Below are 18,002 nucleotides of genomic sequence, written 5' to 3' on the forward strand. Positions count from 1 at the left end.
CATAGAAAAGAAGCTTGGAGGGAAGGAAGCTCAGCAGGAAGTTGAGGAAGCTCTGAAGAAGTTTTGAAGGAAACTTAAAATGAAGGTAAGGAAATTTGGATGGATGACATGAAGATAGAAAGAAAGAATGCTTGGAAGAACATAGGATGCTCACTTGAAAGGAAGCTTGGAAAACAGGAGACAAGCTAAGAAAGAAGAATGTTCAAACAAAGGCGACAAGTAAGGCTAGGAAAGAAAGTACAGTTTTACGGTCTCTCCTTTTACTAATGGTTCAAACCGAGCCTCATCGTACCACATCGTACAAGTATGACTTCCATGACCAAATTGGTGGACAACCAAATGAAAAAAAGCAATTTCACCATATTCTGTGAAAGTGAAGCTTTGCAGTTTCTCAAACTAATGGTTTGACTTCAGGCTGGATTGAAGGGAAAGAAGAGCAGAATATCTTCTAGATAAATTAGCTTGACATTCTAATACTCAAATCGCTAACAACAACCTTAAATATGACCCCTGTGGAAGATTGAGATACTCCTCCTGTAGCCAAACCCATCTTTTACAGCATATCCAAGGAATGGGATCAAACAGACCATGAACAATTCATACAACAGACACGCATCTATAAGACTCCTGATTCAAAGAGCAGACAGAATGACATAAATAACTCTATTTTACAACAAATTTATCAACACGCGGATAACCCGAACTGCAACGCTTGTTCTCGGGGAAAAAAGAAATAAAGCCTCAGTGTTAGTGTCAAAATGTCAAGTCTTTTCTTCGTGTTGTCTTCATTATGTTTCTAATTATACTGCTGATTTGACAGGCTATGGCGTATCACTCCATGTGTTGTAAACTTGAAAAATATTTGCATGACCTTGAAACAACCTCTTTGAGGAGACACAGAGTCCAGTCCCGCCTTCAAGCCTCGTGTTTTTCCTCCACTTTTTTAATGTTTCCAATGGAAAGCATCTCAGAGCAGCATACATTCTGATGACTTGATGATTTTATTGCATCTTTTTCATCAGATGTTTTCACTGCATCCAACTGGCAGTAAAACAAGAGGTGAGATTCTCACGAAGATGATTCGTTGTGTTAACGAGGACAGTCAAGCAATGTGATTTGTGTACTCAAGTGTCAACTGATGACAACACTTGCAGCAGGTCAATGAGAACGTGTCTCCAATATACTACCAAGGGATTTACTTGTGAATATTTATGAGAAGACCTCTGAATCCCTGCCATGTCTACATTAGCTTCCAGAACTTCGCTATCACGACCCAAGACAGGCAAGAACCTCAACAATGCTGTGAAATACAATCCCTCCATTAGGACACAGCGATCACTGGGATCGCAAAAAGCCTTGGACTATTTTATTTCGAATATTTTGTTTTATAACCAGAGGAAAATCCGTGTTACAATGGAGGTAAAAAGGGTAAATTCATTTAGGAGCTCGAATTGGGACTAAAGCCTCAAGGTTGTGACAACAACTGGGCTGGAAGTTAAATCCTGGAGAATTTAGATCCTACAGCAGGCACTTAATGGATGCGAGCTCTGCGCACATCTGGTTTCAATACTGAGATAGAGGAAACTTGAAGTTCTGGATCGCAAATGGGCATAATTGCATACATACCAATATAAATATACACACATTTACAGAGGGAAAAAGTTACATCAATTGAACACACAGATGCGCTTGTGAATGATATTCAAACTCCTGAGCTCATTTTTGTCTTGTCCAAATTCAATAAAACAACAAATCCAAAAAAGCAGATTAGAAACAGATCACAGTAGTCCTTCCTAACTCTTTTTACATTTGTTTGAATAAGCAGGCTTAGAATAAGTCTTTATTGGGTCTGGTTCTGGTGCAGTCTGTATTTGTAGTGCTCAATTTTAGATGTGCAGATAGCGGCACGATGTAAATGTAGCAGGTTTGTTTGAGCGGCCCAGAATGCTAGCTGCAGACTCAATCAATGGTCTGAGTTTGGAGCAGGACTTTTATTTGATACTGTTAATGGTACATTTTAATCAGTTTGCTGGGAAATAAAACGAACACAATGTACCAAGCTGATAAAGTTGGGTATCGATACACATTTCCAGATTCGATTAGATTCAATTACAATGTCCATTTTAAAACACAGGGCCAAACTAGACAGTTCAATTAATATTTATGTGCTGTTAAAATTATAACTCATGACCACTTCCTCTTTATAAGAGTATACATTCTCATTTCGTGTCAGCAGCCAATGAGCTTGCTGCTTAACATTAAAAAACTTGGCTAGTGCATGCTGCAGTAGTTGTAGAGCGCTTCAGAAACCCTCCTCCTTCCCCAGCTCCACCTGTATAGATCTGCTATGGGGTGATTTCATGCATGTTATATATGGGGGCTATTTCATACATGTTATACATGTAGCAGCAGTATTTCTTACATGCACAGTGGATGTATTGGCAGTGGCAAGACTCGGTACTTGCTCTGCCGCAGCAGCACCAGATCTATTCCACCAAGACCAAACACATTAACATTGCCATGCATATTACCATGCTAAACTCTCTGAGAGTTGTCATGACAGAACTCACTGAACAGATTCAGTGAGATCATTCAGTGAAGGATTCGTCAGACTGACTCAAATGGTGAGTTTGCAAAACAATGTGCTAAAAATGGAAACGTTTTTACTTCAGGTTTTTTTTTTTGGATAATGTTGTCAAAACGGTCCCCCATTAACATGGATCCACAACACGACTTAAAACGTTTTATGCATGCCAGGCCAGTAGTTCATTTTGTAATATTCTGCATTGTTGTAGTTTACACAGAAATGATAACTGTTTTTGAAACACCCCTTCAGTCTTTTTGATTGATTCACTACCAGAACCAGCTTAAGACTCATTTGTTCTTCAATCAGACTACACTGGTAGCGCGATTCATTCATTTATTATTTGAACAAGCTACCACTTTCTATTACTCTGTTTTCAGTTTCAACAGCCCTAAACATCATATTTTGGTTGCTCACTTTACCTTTCTTGTCAAAAAGGCGTACTTGACTGCAAACAACCTCTGAGATACAACCACACTTCTGCAGAGCTGTTCACATCTCCATTGTACTTGCCAAACATCAACTAATGCACCAGGACTTTCCAACAGGAGCCAAAACTCCCCTTCCTACTTCCTACCTACCACAAAACCAGTCAAGGAAGTGACTGCAACACCCTTCAGATCCCCAACTGGGTGCACAGCTGTGCACCATCCCCTTGTGAAAGAAGTAGTAAATAAAGAACTCTTGTTCATAGAAAACACAAGGCCTGAGAGGTTTCAGTAATAAACATCTGCAACGTCTGGTCTGAAGAATTTGCGAGCACAATGTGGAACTATCCAATTGTACCAACCAAAAACAAAATTTCCTCAGACTTCAGTCTTCTCACGTTCTACCTTTATCTTCCGCTCTGGTCCTCTGTAGATGTGGGAGTCAGATCAGAGGGCAAGAGAGGAGGCATCAGATAAGAGGTCACTGACTGATTTAACGCACAGTTAACACTACTTTCTCTCATGGAAGTCTTTCATGTGCCGGCTGTGTGCGTGTTTGTTTTAGATAGTGGAAATGGGCTAAATGATATGGCACGCAGATATAGACCCGACAGCCTTTAAATCATGGACTCTACCCCTTGACAGCAGAGAGAACATGGCAGGCAGATGGGGATGTAAAAACTCAAATGCAATTCAGATATCCTGCTTAACCAGACAAAGAAGGAACTTTACAATATTTGCAAGACAAGACTTGTATAGGCAGCATCTTCCAAGCCCCAATTATAATGAAAAACACCTAAAACATAAAATAAACATAAAACACTGTCTAAATGAAAAGTGGGCTATGTTCCAAATCTAATTTAAAATGTAAGTTATTTGCAACAGGTCTTAAATCAAATATGCTGTAAAGATGTTTGGTCACAGAGACATTTGACTGACATCCAACCTGCACTATATGTGAGTTACAGTGAACATTTTCTGTTGACTAATGACTAAATTTCAATCAATTATTTAATGGCTACAAAAGACTAGTGCACAAATTATACGGACTACTTTTCATGTTTGTTTGTTGGTCTTTTTTTGATAAGACCACTTGATAGAATGTAAGCCAGACACGTTTGGAATGACACCAGGGTGACTAAACAATGACAGAATTTGGATGAACTTTCTGTGACCTGATTTTAGATGAAAGTCATGGTAGACCATAAAACCATCTTGATTATGCTGAATATTTTATAATTGCTAAAGTAATAATTATAAACCTCATTTACTCAACCTCGTGTTATTTTAACTTATGACTTTTAATGCTTCTGTGGAAAACAAACTGAGACAAGATGACCTATGCTGGTTGCTCTTTTGCATACAATTAAAATGAATCAGATTTTTCAAGCATTAAAAACAACACAAAGCATCATAAAAGTGGTCTATATGACTCATGCACTATATTCCAAGTCCTCTAGAGTCATATGATAACTTCACCTGAGAAACAGGAGCAAAATGTGGTACATGTAGAGTTAGTGAGAGAAGTAGCTAAGCTTAATACATGAGAATCTGAACTTTTTAATGAATCAGTTGATCCAGTTCACAAAATCCAGTCTGAATGATTCATTCAAGCTATCATGTGATTTGAGAAAACTTAATGCACAAGTCAAGTCATTTCAGCTTTTTCTTGCATTTTTTTGAAATATGAAAGACAATTTCACATTCGTTTGTATTTGTATGGAAAAGAAGCGACCAGGGCATTCTTTGAAATTTCACCTTCTGTGTTTTATGGAAGAAAGAAAATCAAACGGGTTTGGAACAAGGGTAAATGACGACAGAATTTCCACCACTGTGTAAACACTTTGATATAAAGGTATAATTTACACACACATGAGTGCGTGTAAAAAGCTGGAACTGGGAAACAGGCTAGAAAAAACAAGTGCTGATAAAACAGCGAAAGCCACCTTAATGGCAAAGTATAACCTAGATTTTCCGTTTCTGAGGAAAAACTAAATTCAAATTTTGTACTTAAATATTATCAATATTCGAATTATTGAATTTGAATTTAAAAGGCATAATTTCAGTTAGGGGGGAAAAAAAGCTTTTGGCCTCTCTCCTGAGGCCACAAGAGGGCGCATCGAGCAAAATATTACTAATGCACGTTTATTCAATTCTTGCTCTGCATTTATCCCATCCAAAGTGCACACACACAGCAGTGAACACACACACACACTGTGAACATACACCTGGAGCAGTGGGCAGCCATTTATGCCTTGCTTTGCCTGCCTTGCTCAAGGGCACCCAAGTCGTGGTATTGAGGGTGGAGAGAGCGCTGTACATACACTCCCCCCACCTACAATCCCTGCTGGACCTGGGTTACGAGTCCGACTCTCTAACCATTAGGCCACGACTTTCCCACACTCTGAATTTGTGCTCTGCATTTAACCCATCCAAGTGTACACACAGTAGTGAACATACACCCAGAGCAGTGGGCAGCCAATGCGTTTTTGCATTCAAATTTGGATTTTTATTTTGAATTCGACTAATATTTGAAATTTGAATTTTTATTTGACAGCCCTATTCCACTACAATGCTAAATGTTGTTATATGGTTGCTAAGTTCAGGTTATTATATTTAACTAAAACCATAAAAACATTTTCCTTGAAATAAGAAGTGTTTATTTATTTTATGTCAGCCAGTTGCCAAAGCAATATTTCAAATTTTTATCTAGTTAACTGTAATTATGCAAAATGTTGACGTTGAGCATGTGTGTGTGAAATGAGCTGAATTTCCACACAGGCCTCTATTGCTTTTCAGCCCTGTTTGATCTAGAGTCCCTCTTTGATGTGAGCTGAGAAACAGGAAGTGCACTCTGTCCCAAACATCACTTTCTCAGAACTAATAAAAAAAAAAACGAGAGCGGACACACAAAGACACTGTCACATAGACACAGACCAATAAATGTAAAAGGGTACCTACATTTACCTGGCCATCTTGCCCAACATGCACTTGGTGGATCTGTAAGTTGCCCTGCAAGACAGGAAACAGACATATTCAAATTTCAGCAGCTGCCAGTTTCCATGGATAAGGTACAAATCCCACAAATGTCCCACATTTTATAAAAAGCGTTAGAGGACGCAGAAATGGATTTTTGTGTTTAAAAATGCAAGATATGAGCAGTGGAATGGGGAAAAAAGTCTCTAGACAATTTTTTAACAGATGGAACTTCAGCATGTTTTATAACACTGTGTCCAGCAAAATGTTAAAAATGCACATATAAAAAGAAAAACGATAGAAATCAAAGCAGTGGAATGCAAAAAATGTGTTCTGTGTGAACGGTGCCTTAGATGTACATCTTCCGGGTTTTTGTTGCAATAACTATTAAATACAGATAATCAGTTTTTTTTTCTTCCTCCAGTTTTTGCAGTGTTTTGCATTCGCAAAGCTCAAATTCATTCAACTCTGTTACCCTAGATATTGAATAAAAAAATAATTAAACCAACATTTCTTCCAAAGTTTAGCAATAACGATAAACCAACATTCACCTCGAAAGTCTCCACTGAGTGAGAAAAATGGATTCTAAATGTGCAACTCTGTTACTTAAAATCCTGTTACTCATTGAAGCATAGTTTCTTTAACTTTAAATACATTTTTAATAATAAAGTTTTGTTACTTCTTGTTTTATTTAATCTGTACTGCTAGAAAACAAGGACCCAAAAGGTGAGTAACAGGGTTGTCTTCATAGAACACGAATAGAAAGTGAAACAGCTCATAAATGTTTAGTTTGACCACCTGGTGATCCAACATCTGAAGTTTTTCCACTGACAATTTGTTGAAAAAGAAACACGTACTCTCTATTTCAAAAGAGAATTCCAGACCCTGTTTTGTATCTTACTGATGGAAAGTGTCAGTTACACAACACAGTTTTTCATCAGGGATAAAACTGTTGCACCACAACAAACTTTCAATCATGCTCCCCATCTGATTATAACACACACACACACACACACACACACACACACACACACACCTGACAAATATCTGGATAAAAGGAAATGATCTTACAACGGCTCATTTCCTTTACAAACTCTCTCAAATAAATGGTTTTGATGAGGCGGGCCAAATATATTACAAAGACAGTCTTTGTGGAGTGGAGGTTGGATGAAGTGGCACGCTGTTGCTAAGCTCTGGACTTAAAAACAAACAATATTCCTGAGAATTTACCCCAAAAAAATTAACACTGAATGTGTATGGCCATCATACATTTTTTTAAAAACCAGCACAGAAAGAGTTTTTGAACATTTATTCTCTTCTCCTCCCTCGTCTCTCTTCCTCTCAGGACGACAAATGGATCTGATCAAAATAATGTTAACATATTTGCGAATACCTTTACATAATCCTGTTCAAATCTAGGACACGGAGTACTCGAGAGCCTCAGAAACGAGTGCTTGAGAAAAATATCTCTGCCAAAGATCATACTAAAACTGGTAGATCAGGAAGAGTTATGGATAGGTGGTGAGGTCCTTGAGACCTTCATATGGGAAACACAAATGAGGGGTGGAGAGCCTCAGAGGAAGAAGAAGAAGAATGAAGAAAAACAAGAAAGCTAAAGGAAAGGATGCTCACCTCGCTGTCCTGTGTGATCTGCACCTGTTCGCCCTGTGGCACCTGAGCGATGTGGAGGTGTCCCTGTGGTATCTGTGAACGAAAAAGACACCCAATTTAATGTCATTTCCAATCAAGCTATTTTAAAGTGTAAAGTATGCCAATAATATTTAATTGTGCATGTTTAGGATACATAAAATGATGACTATGAAATTAGCCATAGCAAGACAAAAATCAAAAACAGACAAAATATAGACAATATATACATTAGCAGTCAAATATTTGGAAGATTTTTAATGTTTTTTTTTTTTTTTAAATCTTTTGAAACATTACAAATGTTTTTGCTGTCACTTTTGATCTATCTAATGCATCTTTGCTGAACAAAATCTATATAAAATTATATATTTAAAATATATATAAAATATTATTATTACTAGTGCTGTCAAACGATTAATCGCATCCAAAATAAAAGTTTTTGTTTATATAATATGTGTACTGTGTATATTTATTATGTATATATAGACACACACACATGCATGTATATATTTCAGAAAAATATGTTGTTTATATATTAAATATATTTATATATAATATAAATATATACATTTAAATAAATGTACATATTTTCAAAATATACACTGTGTGTGTTTGTTTATATATACATAATAAATTTACAAAGTATACATATATATATTATGTAAACAAAAACTTTTGGATGCAATTAATCGTTTGACAGCACTAATTATTACTTACCCCAAACCTTTGAATGGCAATGTATCACAATGTCCACCAAAATATGAAGCATATATAAATATGAATATAAATAATTAATTACAAATCTTAGAAATATATGTATATATTATTTCATATTTAATTACACACACGCACATTACATTGAGTAATATACAGAGTAATTACAATTAATACATTTCTGTCACAATTTCTTCAAGTTAAACCAAACTTTTATTTTATTTTTAGCTGTGAAGATCTTTAAGTTTCTGTGTAAATATAATACGATGATAGTTTTTCTCAAAAGAAACGGTAAAATGCTCATGAAGTGACTCTCAGAGCAGTTCATGTGTTCATGTATGTGTAGTACACAAAACCGCACGTCTGCACTATTCATTCACACAGAGACACATGCAGAACATGCAGGACTTAAATAGTCTTTTTGTAGGCTAATATTCACAGACGCTAGTCCATATCGCGATTTGATTGAAATGTACTGACCTACTTTTGATTTATTCATCCAAAATTTGGCAAATTCCGTGACATTCCGCGTTATACAGTAAATTCCATTTTTATGACTGGATTCCGCGATTCCGTCTGTTTTCCACGTCGCAGAAATCATAGGGCCCTACAAATTTACCAATAATGGCAATGTAATGATGTTTTCTAATGATAATCATAACAAAATGACTGGCGTCTTTCAGTAAACTATTTACTGTATTTAAATTATTATAACATGTCAAATGTATCATGGTTAACCTTGGATGACTTTTGAGTCTCGTGTTGCTTGATAGTTCAATACGGTATAGAAACAACACATTTTTCCACAAATAATGTGATGTGTTCCTAAACATTTGATATTACTGGTTTTGTTAATGAGTTTTTTTCCGCCACTGCCTTCCCAAAATTCTCATGAAAAATGTCTAATTTAGGAAAGTTTATACACAAGCAATCATTCAAAATCTAAAAAGAGCATGTCATTGTTTGCCGTATTTGACAGGCTAAAATGACCGATTATGTGCGAGTGACATGAACTGAACATTCGAGGAGCCAAAGGCCTTGACAAAAGCTGACCATTGAGTTGTTGCCTCCAAGAGTACAAGTATTATGGTTCGGTTCAGGGAGATGTTGCACAAACAACAGATGACAGATCCGTTTCTGAGCCCACTGATGCCAAGAACTCCTCCGCAGATTTAACTCTCCTGATTGTACACTGTGTATTCAGGGTTTTGATTGTGCTGTCTCATATTTCGGATGGTGTGCCGGGGTGGAGATGACCTCATGCAGCTGTGAGAGTCAGAGATCATGTTTAGGTCCTCATGATCGGGCACAGCGGAAACTCTGCTGTTAAAGCGCCATTAAACGCTTTCAGGGGATTGACTTTTCCTCTGAGTACCAGAGTTCAGGGAGACCCAGACCTCCTTACAGAGAGATCAGATGTTTGAGTGTGTTTATGTATTTGTCTGCGCAGCTGAGACAGGTTTGAGATGAATGGGTATGCATGCGTTGTTACGAGATGTGTGGTCTTGTAAATGCCTGAATTAACTATTTACGTTTGGTGAAAAAAGTGGTGGCTGGCCATGGTTGCTACGGCACTGAATGATTTCTGCATACTGACCTAAGTCAAAAGAGCCCACCTTGAACTCCAAGAACCTCTTAAACTGGGCTCACATTGTAAAGGCATTTAAATAATTATTATATAATAATAAAATCAAATAATTATAAATGTAAAGAGCCATTCTTGTCAATTGTAATTATAATTAACAAAAATTATATGCCACACAGTGGTAAACATGGCCTTGTCCCAACTTTTTTGAGATGTGTTGATGCCATGCAATTTAAAATAAACTTATTTTTCCCTTAAAATGATACATTTTCTCAGTTTAAACATTTGATATGTCATCTATGTTGTATTCTGAATAAAATATTCAAATTTGAAACTTCCACATCATTGCATTCTGTTTTTATTCACAATTTGTACAGTGTCCCAACTTTTTTGGAATCGGGTTTGTATACAAAAACTTTTATTTTTGGATGCGATTAATCGTGATTAATCGTTTGACAGTACTAGTATATTTATATATAATTGTGTGGGTTGGCCTTTTGGATGATGATATGATTATACTTACAACTTGCACCTGTCCATCTTCTCCTATACGGTGGATCTGGACTTGCTGTGCGGCTCCAGCCAGAGCGTAGTGCAAGGCCTGCTGGGTAGAGGTCTCGATAGCCGACGTCTCTGCAGCTGAGACTCCATCTGCTTGAGGACACACATAAACAAGTTCATAGCACAGTCCAACTATGTGGGTCAAACCAGAAACTAGAGAGACTGGGTCAAACCGTGTCAAACAACTGCTTTCAATAACAGGAGATGCTGCATTGTAACTGCCAAACTCACACACTTAAGCAAGACAGAGATAAAGAGCGAGACCACAATCTGTCCTCCATCAAGATTTCGGTGCAATCAGACGAACACCCTGCGATATTTGTACGAATGTGAACATGCGCAAACCCAAACAAATGTAGAAGAGAACATACGATAAACAAGGTTCTCACAGACGGAGAGACGTGAAAGAGTTCACACACCCTGAATTTGAGGAAAATCCCTTCCGACTGCTGCTGGACGGGATCCAGTGCATCTGCCAGATTAGAGCGTGTTTATACAGCGTAAACGATCTCAAAATACACAACAAGGGCTCTCGACCTAGCAGCCCCAACGCTCTCGTGCCCTAAAACTGTACGTAAACCCAACCCCTTTAGTCTTAACAATGAGAATTACCGACATGCTACAACAGCCAAGACGCTTCAAACACACACTCACCGCATTTCTGATTAAAGTTTGTCAAGTCGTCCCAGGAAAAAACGGTGCGGGTGTTCATTTACAAAGTTGGGAGTGATTTTAAATCATAGCGAAGGGCATATTAGCCGGCTAACATTTCTTAGAGGAAAAAGCACCGAATGTGACAATGGTGCACCGTTAGTGCAATGTGATCTGAGACTACGTTGGGTCTTCCCAAGGTTGCGGATGAAAAGTAAACTGGATTCAATTTTATGCATCTAAAAAAATCTCCAGACCAATTTGTCCTTCAGCTTGCTAGATTTTGCTTCTTGGCTGCTATTGGTTTAGCAATGCCCATGTAAAACAAAAACAACTGTGTTTTATGACTCTACGATGACAATTAAATCACAGCATGATAATGTGTCTCAAGATAGTTGTTTGATGAAAATGTTGCATACTGAATTGTGTTGGATTTGTGGCCTGGCAGTTAGCACACTTGCTAACAAACAAAGTATGGTAAAGATAGCAAATGTTTTTAAATAAAACAGCTTTGATAATTATCCAATTATAATCTAAAACACAGAAGGATAATGTATCTGAAGATGATTGCTTGATGAAAATGCTGCAGCTTACTAAACATACTCAATTTTGTTGGATTTGTGGCCTGGCAGTTAGCACACATGCTAACAAACACGGTATGGTAAAGTTAACAAATGTTTTGAATAAATTAGCTATGATCATTCTACAAATGACAATCAAAAACACAGTGTGATAATGTGTCTGAAAATGGTTGTTAGATGAAAATGCTACAGCTTGCTAATCATAATGAACTGTTGAAATTGTGGTCTGACAGTGACACATATGCTAACAAACAAAGGTATGGTAAAGTTAGCAAATGTTATTAAATAAAACAGCTTTGATAATTCTACACTTATAATCTGAAACAGGGAATGGTAATGTATGTGAAGTTGGTTGTTTGCTGAAAATGCTTCAACTTATAAAACATTCTGAATTTTACTGAATTAAATAAAATAGCTTTGCTATTTCTACAATCAAAAACATGGTAAAGTGTATGAAGCTAGTCATTCGACAGACATGTAAGAGTTTAAATAAATATGCAGAATTTGGTCAGATTCAAGATATAACGATTAGCAACCATGCTTTAAAATATGAACTCCACCGCTTATTAAATAAACTGATTTTTTTTAGTTCTTTTTTTAGCAGTTAACGCACATGCTAAAAATATGGTCTAGGAATGTTTGTAAAAAAAATTGCCATTTGACCAAAATATCACTGCTTATTCAAAGAAAGAATTTTGTCAGAAAACACAGTAACATATGCAAACAAATATGGTAATTTCATCAAAAAATGCCAAATTATTATTTAATATGTAGTCTTTTTTTGGTCAACTGACCATTTCAATGGAGAAGTTGAATAGAGAAGGTTTTCAAATTCATTTTCTAGCACATGTGGTTAGCATGTCATGGTAAAGTGTGAAAACAAACAAAAGTCTCTGCTTATTAAATGTTCAAAATGTCCACAAAATGATTCGCAGTGTAGCGGTTAGCTTAAAAGCATGGTATGGTAACATAGGCAAACCGATATTTGGCCAAAACGGTGCTACTTATTGTTAAATATAAAGACGTTTTTCAATTTTCAATTTCCTGTTCTAGCAGTGTGCGTTTACATTCATTATCTAACAGTCAGCAACCATGTTTGCAAACTTGGTAAGGTAATGTGTGAACAAAGGTTGACGAAAACATACAACATGAAATATACAGAATTTTAAATTCTTGTTTTAATATAAGCTAACAAAAATGGTTGTTTAACCAAAACAACGGCTTTTATTAAGTTAAAGACTTATTTTTGCTAGGACAGATCAGAGTTGACAGGAAGTAAAGTGGGAGAGAGATGGGGGACGGGATCGGGAAAGGTCCTCGAGTCGGGATTCGAACTCCGGACGCTCCTAGCGCAACGGTTCTGTATGTTGGCGCACTGCTCACAAGGCTATCGGTGCCGATGCCATTTATTAACTTAACATACAGAATTTGGTCAGATCCATGGCCTACTGCCTGTTGCACATTTAGAAATATTGTATGCTAATATGTGCTAACAAAAACTGTCGTCTGAGCAAAATATTGCTGCTTATTAGATATTCAAAATATCAAATGATCTGTACAAGGGGCCTTAAATTAACCAGAGGCGCCTAGGCTACAGCATTACTTTAGGCCCCACTACCCCAGATTAAAGTGTTGTTGGTTTTTTAGCTTCCTGGCGATTATGTCCAATTTATTTATTTTTTTCTTGTTGGCATGTCAGTTAACATTTACTACACTGTTCTGCGTAAAATACGAATATAAGTGAAAATGCAAATTCACTCTTTGCCAGAAGGTGGCGCTTGTGAAACAGCAGAATCATAGCTGTTACTTTAAGTAAACACTATGTTATTACAGGTATTATAGGGAGATCATATTAAAAGAAAATGCACTCAAAACTTACCTGGCCAAAAGGTCACAGGTATGATTTAAACACCATGAATTACACAAAATATTAATTATTCATCATCAGTAGATTGAAACTATCACTTGGCAAGTTGCCATAAATGTGGGCTATTTGATGATTGCTAAATGTTTTTTATTTTCAATCATACCGTTTAAAATTTAATTAACACGTCTAAGCAATATGAATCCTGTTTTTCCGTCCCGAATTTTAAACTTCCTCAAATTAAAACTGAGACTGATGGAACACAGTCACGTAGTTAAAAATTACATCAGCTTTAAAACATTTTTAAAGTAAATACAGAATTTTTCAAGCTATGGCAGGGTGTGGGGCTTATTTTCTCCATGCCTACACATCAAAAATAAGATATTTTAGTTCTCGGATGGAAACACTTTGTTCCTTGCATTAGCAACAGACCACATGTTCCTCTCGCTCTGGTTTGAAAGAAGGCCGAGCACCAGGTGGCTTGTTCATAAGCTAATAGTTTAATCTACCACGCAGAGCGGCCTATTCCAGCTGGACTGAAGGAGGTGAAGCAATCGTAAGTGTATGGACCATTGTGACGAACCAATACAGGATATTTGGGTTAGTCCGAAACGGGTCAAAGGTGAAGGCCTGCGGATCTCTGAGAGGAAGGGACAGGACGTGAGGCGTTGTTCTGAGATTAGAACCAGCTGTTAGATGAGGAAACATCAGTCACAGAGTCTCTCTATCGCACACAAACATAAACACGTGTGCGCAACGTACACATGACTTTTGCGCCAATGGATGTGAGGTTATATACATAGCTAATTCGATAGCGAACTAACATATGGAACGACAACTGCATGAATTCTCTAGCAGCATATGTTTATGTTCAATTGAACACAAACCAGCTGCGGCCTAGACACTTAGCATCAAAATCAAAGAGAAACAGGGTTTCGCTAGAGAAAAAAATCGTCGGGAAAGGACGCAAGGGTTTGTACCTGAGCTGCTTTGCGAGGCCGGGGTTCGTCGTGAGAAACTCTTAACCGCCAAACTCTGTCCTCGCTGCTTCCGCCGCCAAGCCGTGCGACACTTGGAGTCGATGCTCTGCTTGATGCGATACCAGTCGGATTCAGTAATTGCGAACTTGTGGAACAGGTGACCTGGTTTCACATGGACAGAGACATTGCGAGCATAATAAAATCAGTCAGGAAATAAGGGAGGAAACACTGACGTAATATTTAGTCATACATTTATGCTGCAAGCAAATAAACTCGTTGCACTTTGTAGCAGAAATAAACACAACTCTGGTACAGATCATTGAGTTGAGTTGAGTTCATTCACGTTAGCCACTGTCAAGTGGGGTTTGTCTGTGCAAAACTGCATGTAACATTCCTCGTATTCATTTTACCCTCACTAGCTCATTCCTCGATGTTACTTATGGCTGGTTGCACGAACTGACCTACATATTGACATGACGCGAGTTGTTGTGAATGAGAGGAGCGGTTAGAAGCACTTCTAATTAGCTCAAGTGGGAAAAATAAGTCTGATGCCGGATGAGGCAGAACCGCAGCTGAGCTACTTGAATGATTTGAATTAGACAGGACAGAACTGAGATTAATTAAACTGACTCATATAGCTAAACTGAACTGAACAATTAAAGATCTGATTTGTCACAGAGAGGGCTGGGAACAAATAGGCTTCAGAACAGAAGCGAAATATGTTTGATTCTTTTCATTGTATTAAAAACATACTGCAAAACCAGTGTAGTCTGATTCTGGAACAAAGGAAGTTTATGAGCCAGTTCTTGTAGTAAATCACAACTTTACAGCACATTTGGTGTAATCAGATTCCTAAAGAAATGTTTTGTATGAACTGATTATTTTAGTGAATCAAAGCCATACAGAGCAATCAGTGTTATTATGATCCTCAAATGAATGGTTCTTATGAGAATGTTCTTTTAGTGAATCAAAAACACACAGCACAACCAGTGCAGTCCTACTCCTAAACAAATTCATCTTATAAGCCAGCTCTTTTAATGAATCAAAACCTTCCCGAGTGACAAATGTGGATTGATTCCTGCACAAAAGACTCTTAGGAACTGTTTTTTTAAGTGGATCAACAACATACAGCACAACCAATGCAGTCCAATTCTGAATCGTATGAGCCAGTAGTGAATCAAAACCTTAATGCACAATCAATGTAATCCGAGTCTCAAATGAATGAATCTTATGAGACAGCTCTTTTTATTGAATCGAAACCACATAGCACAATCAATTTAGTCTGATTCCAGAATGAATGACTCTTCTGAGTCAGTTCTTTTATTAAATCTAAATGTTAAAGCATTGACAGGAGTGGTTGAATTCCTGCACTAATAATTCTCATGATCTGATTCTTTTAGCAAATTAAAACCGCGTGTAATCAGATTCCCAAACAAATGGCTTTTATGAACTACTACTTTTTAGTGAATCAAAAACATCCAGCACAACCAGTGTAGTCTGATTCCTACACAAATTATATTAGCCAGGAATCAAAACCTTACAGCACTGACACCAGCAATCAGAACAGTCTGATTCTCAAACAAATTGCTCTTAAAAACTGGTTCTTTCTAGCAAATCAAAACCATACAGTGCGATCAATGTAATCTGATTCCCCCCCCAAAAATATTCTGAAATGGTTCTTGTTAGTGAATCAAAATCATAAAGTGCAAATCAGTTTAATCTGATTCTCTTATGAGTCGGTACTTTTAACTGGCAGCTCATACAAAAACATAAAGAATCCTTAACTGAATCATCATCAAGGAATTAGAATCATTTTGAGGAATCAGAAGTGCGATTTACATCCTGTAAATCATAAGTATTCTGTTCTTCTGGAGGTACTGCTCAGACTTACATCGGATGCCGTATATCATGAGCGGGTCCAGCTGTTTCTTGCCGTGCTTCCCCTGTCCGGAGAGGTTGGAGACGGCCTGCACCTCGCGGTGGAACAGGTAGTCTAGCAGCGTCAGGGCCATCTTCTCTGCCGTGCGACAGTTGGTGCTGATGTGCAGCATGTCTGCTGAAGACACCGGACAGCGCACACGCATCTCAGGGTTGTTCTCATCACCCAACCACGTTCCTGCCGGATAGTCCTCTACACAAGAAGGAGAAAAATAAACTTCAATTACAGAAATATTTTTTTCCAAATGTAGAGACCAATGAGAATATATATATATATATATATACATACATATACGTTTTTTTATTAATTTATATTATATTACAAAATAAATTTACATAAAATATAAATATAAAATATATATATATATATATATATATAAAATTTACATATAACAAAATATAAATATTAGATGAAAAACTCAAACTGTTACGTTGAAGTACTAAAATGACTAAAGCTGAAATAAATTAAACAAATTAAAGAGAAACATTAATTAATATTATATTATAAATATAAATATTTATAAATATATATTTTATTATATTATAATAAAAATGACAAAAGCGCATAACAAAATCACTCAAACTTGAACAAAAATGTAAAAAATATATATATATAAAATATAAAAATATCTATAAAAAGCCAGTTAAAATACTATAATGAATACTGTATAAATAATACTAAAATAACAAAATATTTTCCGATTACTTTTAATAATTTGCATTTGCTTTTTGCAATGAGAATATAAACGCCAATTATTTGACTTTTTTAACTTTTTAAACATATTGTCCATTTAATGTTACTCTTACCATTTTTCTCACACAGTATAAATGTCTTTATACATGAAAATATTTAGCTGCCTTTATATTTTAGGAAGGTGCACCTTTGCATAGGAGCAGCATATTTGATATTTGGCATCAAAAAGATTGTAAACCCCTGATCTAGAGGGCAAATAACTGTGCAAGCAAGATATAATGAAACATCAAAATAAGTGACTGTCACAAGGTCAGTGTGACATGTTCAGGATTGGGGGAACAAGTGAAGCATTAGCCATTGTCTTCAATATTAGACTACTAGAAATCCCAAATATCTGTGGAGGGGCGAGAGCAAGTCCCTCAATGTCTGCTGAGGTCACAGACCTGAATTCTCAGCTCAGAGCAAATGCAAGAGTGTCCCCTGCTGGATATTATTTGTCACCAAACAAACACTTCACAAGAGCATTAATGGTTGAGACCAGAGACTCAAGTCTTTATTTGGCCAAAAATGCTGGCGTGACTGAAAATGATGATTGAAGTTCAACAGTGAGACCATCACATTTCTTCTTCACATAACTAAGACTGGAAATATTACATCCAGGAATGTGTTCTCATCACGAGTGCTCTCAAGAAAAATATTGTGACTTTGGCATAATTTGTCTCAAAAATGATTTAAATAGGCATTTCTGTTAAATGTTTGTATGTGTGGTACGTGCCAAGCATTGCTTCTGCTATAGTTT

The 18,002-nt window shown here is 36.8% G+C and overlaps 1 protein-coding gene across 4 annotated transcripts in view; it reads right to left on the reverse strand.

Annotated features, from left to right (window-relative positions):
- LOC306866451 (protein BANP-like) overlaps positions 1 to 18,002 on the reverse strand; it is a 37,969-nt gene that overhangs the window by 12,339 nt on the left and 7,628 nt on the right. Inside the window, exons 7-11 of one of the 4 annotated variants that reach the window (XM_079411674.1) lie at positions 16,463 to 16,702; positions 14,572 to 14,733; positions 10,458 to 10,588; positions 7,621 to 7,692; positions 5,974 to 6,024 (exon numbers count right to left, since the gene is read on the reverse strand). In XM_079411674.1, the coding sequence (XP_079267800.1) occupies positions 5,974 to 6,024; positions 7,621 to 7,692; positions 10,458 to 10,588; positions 14,572 to 14,733; positions 16,463 to 16,702 (656 nt within the window). The remainder of the gene's footprint in view (positions 1 to 5,973; positions 6,025 to 7,620; positions 7,693 to 10,457; positions 10,589 to 14,571; positions 14,734 to 16,462; positions 16,703 to 18,002) is intronic. The other 3 variants (XM_079411676.1, XM_079411673.1, XM_079411675.1) reach the window with 3 other exon arrangements.

The sequence above is a fragment of the Barbus barbus genome, assembly GCF_936440315.1.
Source record: "Barbus barbus genome assembly, chromosome: 48".
Classification (NCBI taxonomy): domain Eukaryota; kingdom Metazoa; phylum Chordata; class Actinopteri; order Cypriniformes; family Cyprinidae; genus Barbus; species Barbus barbus.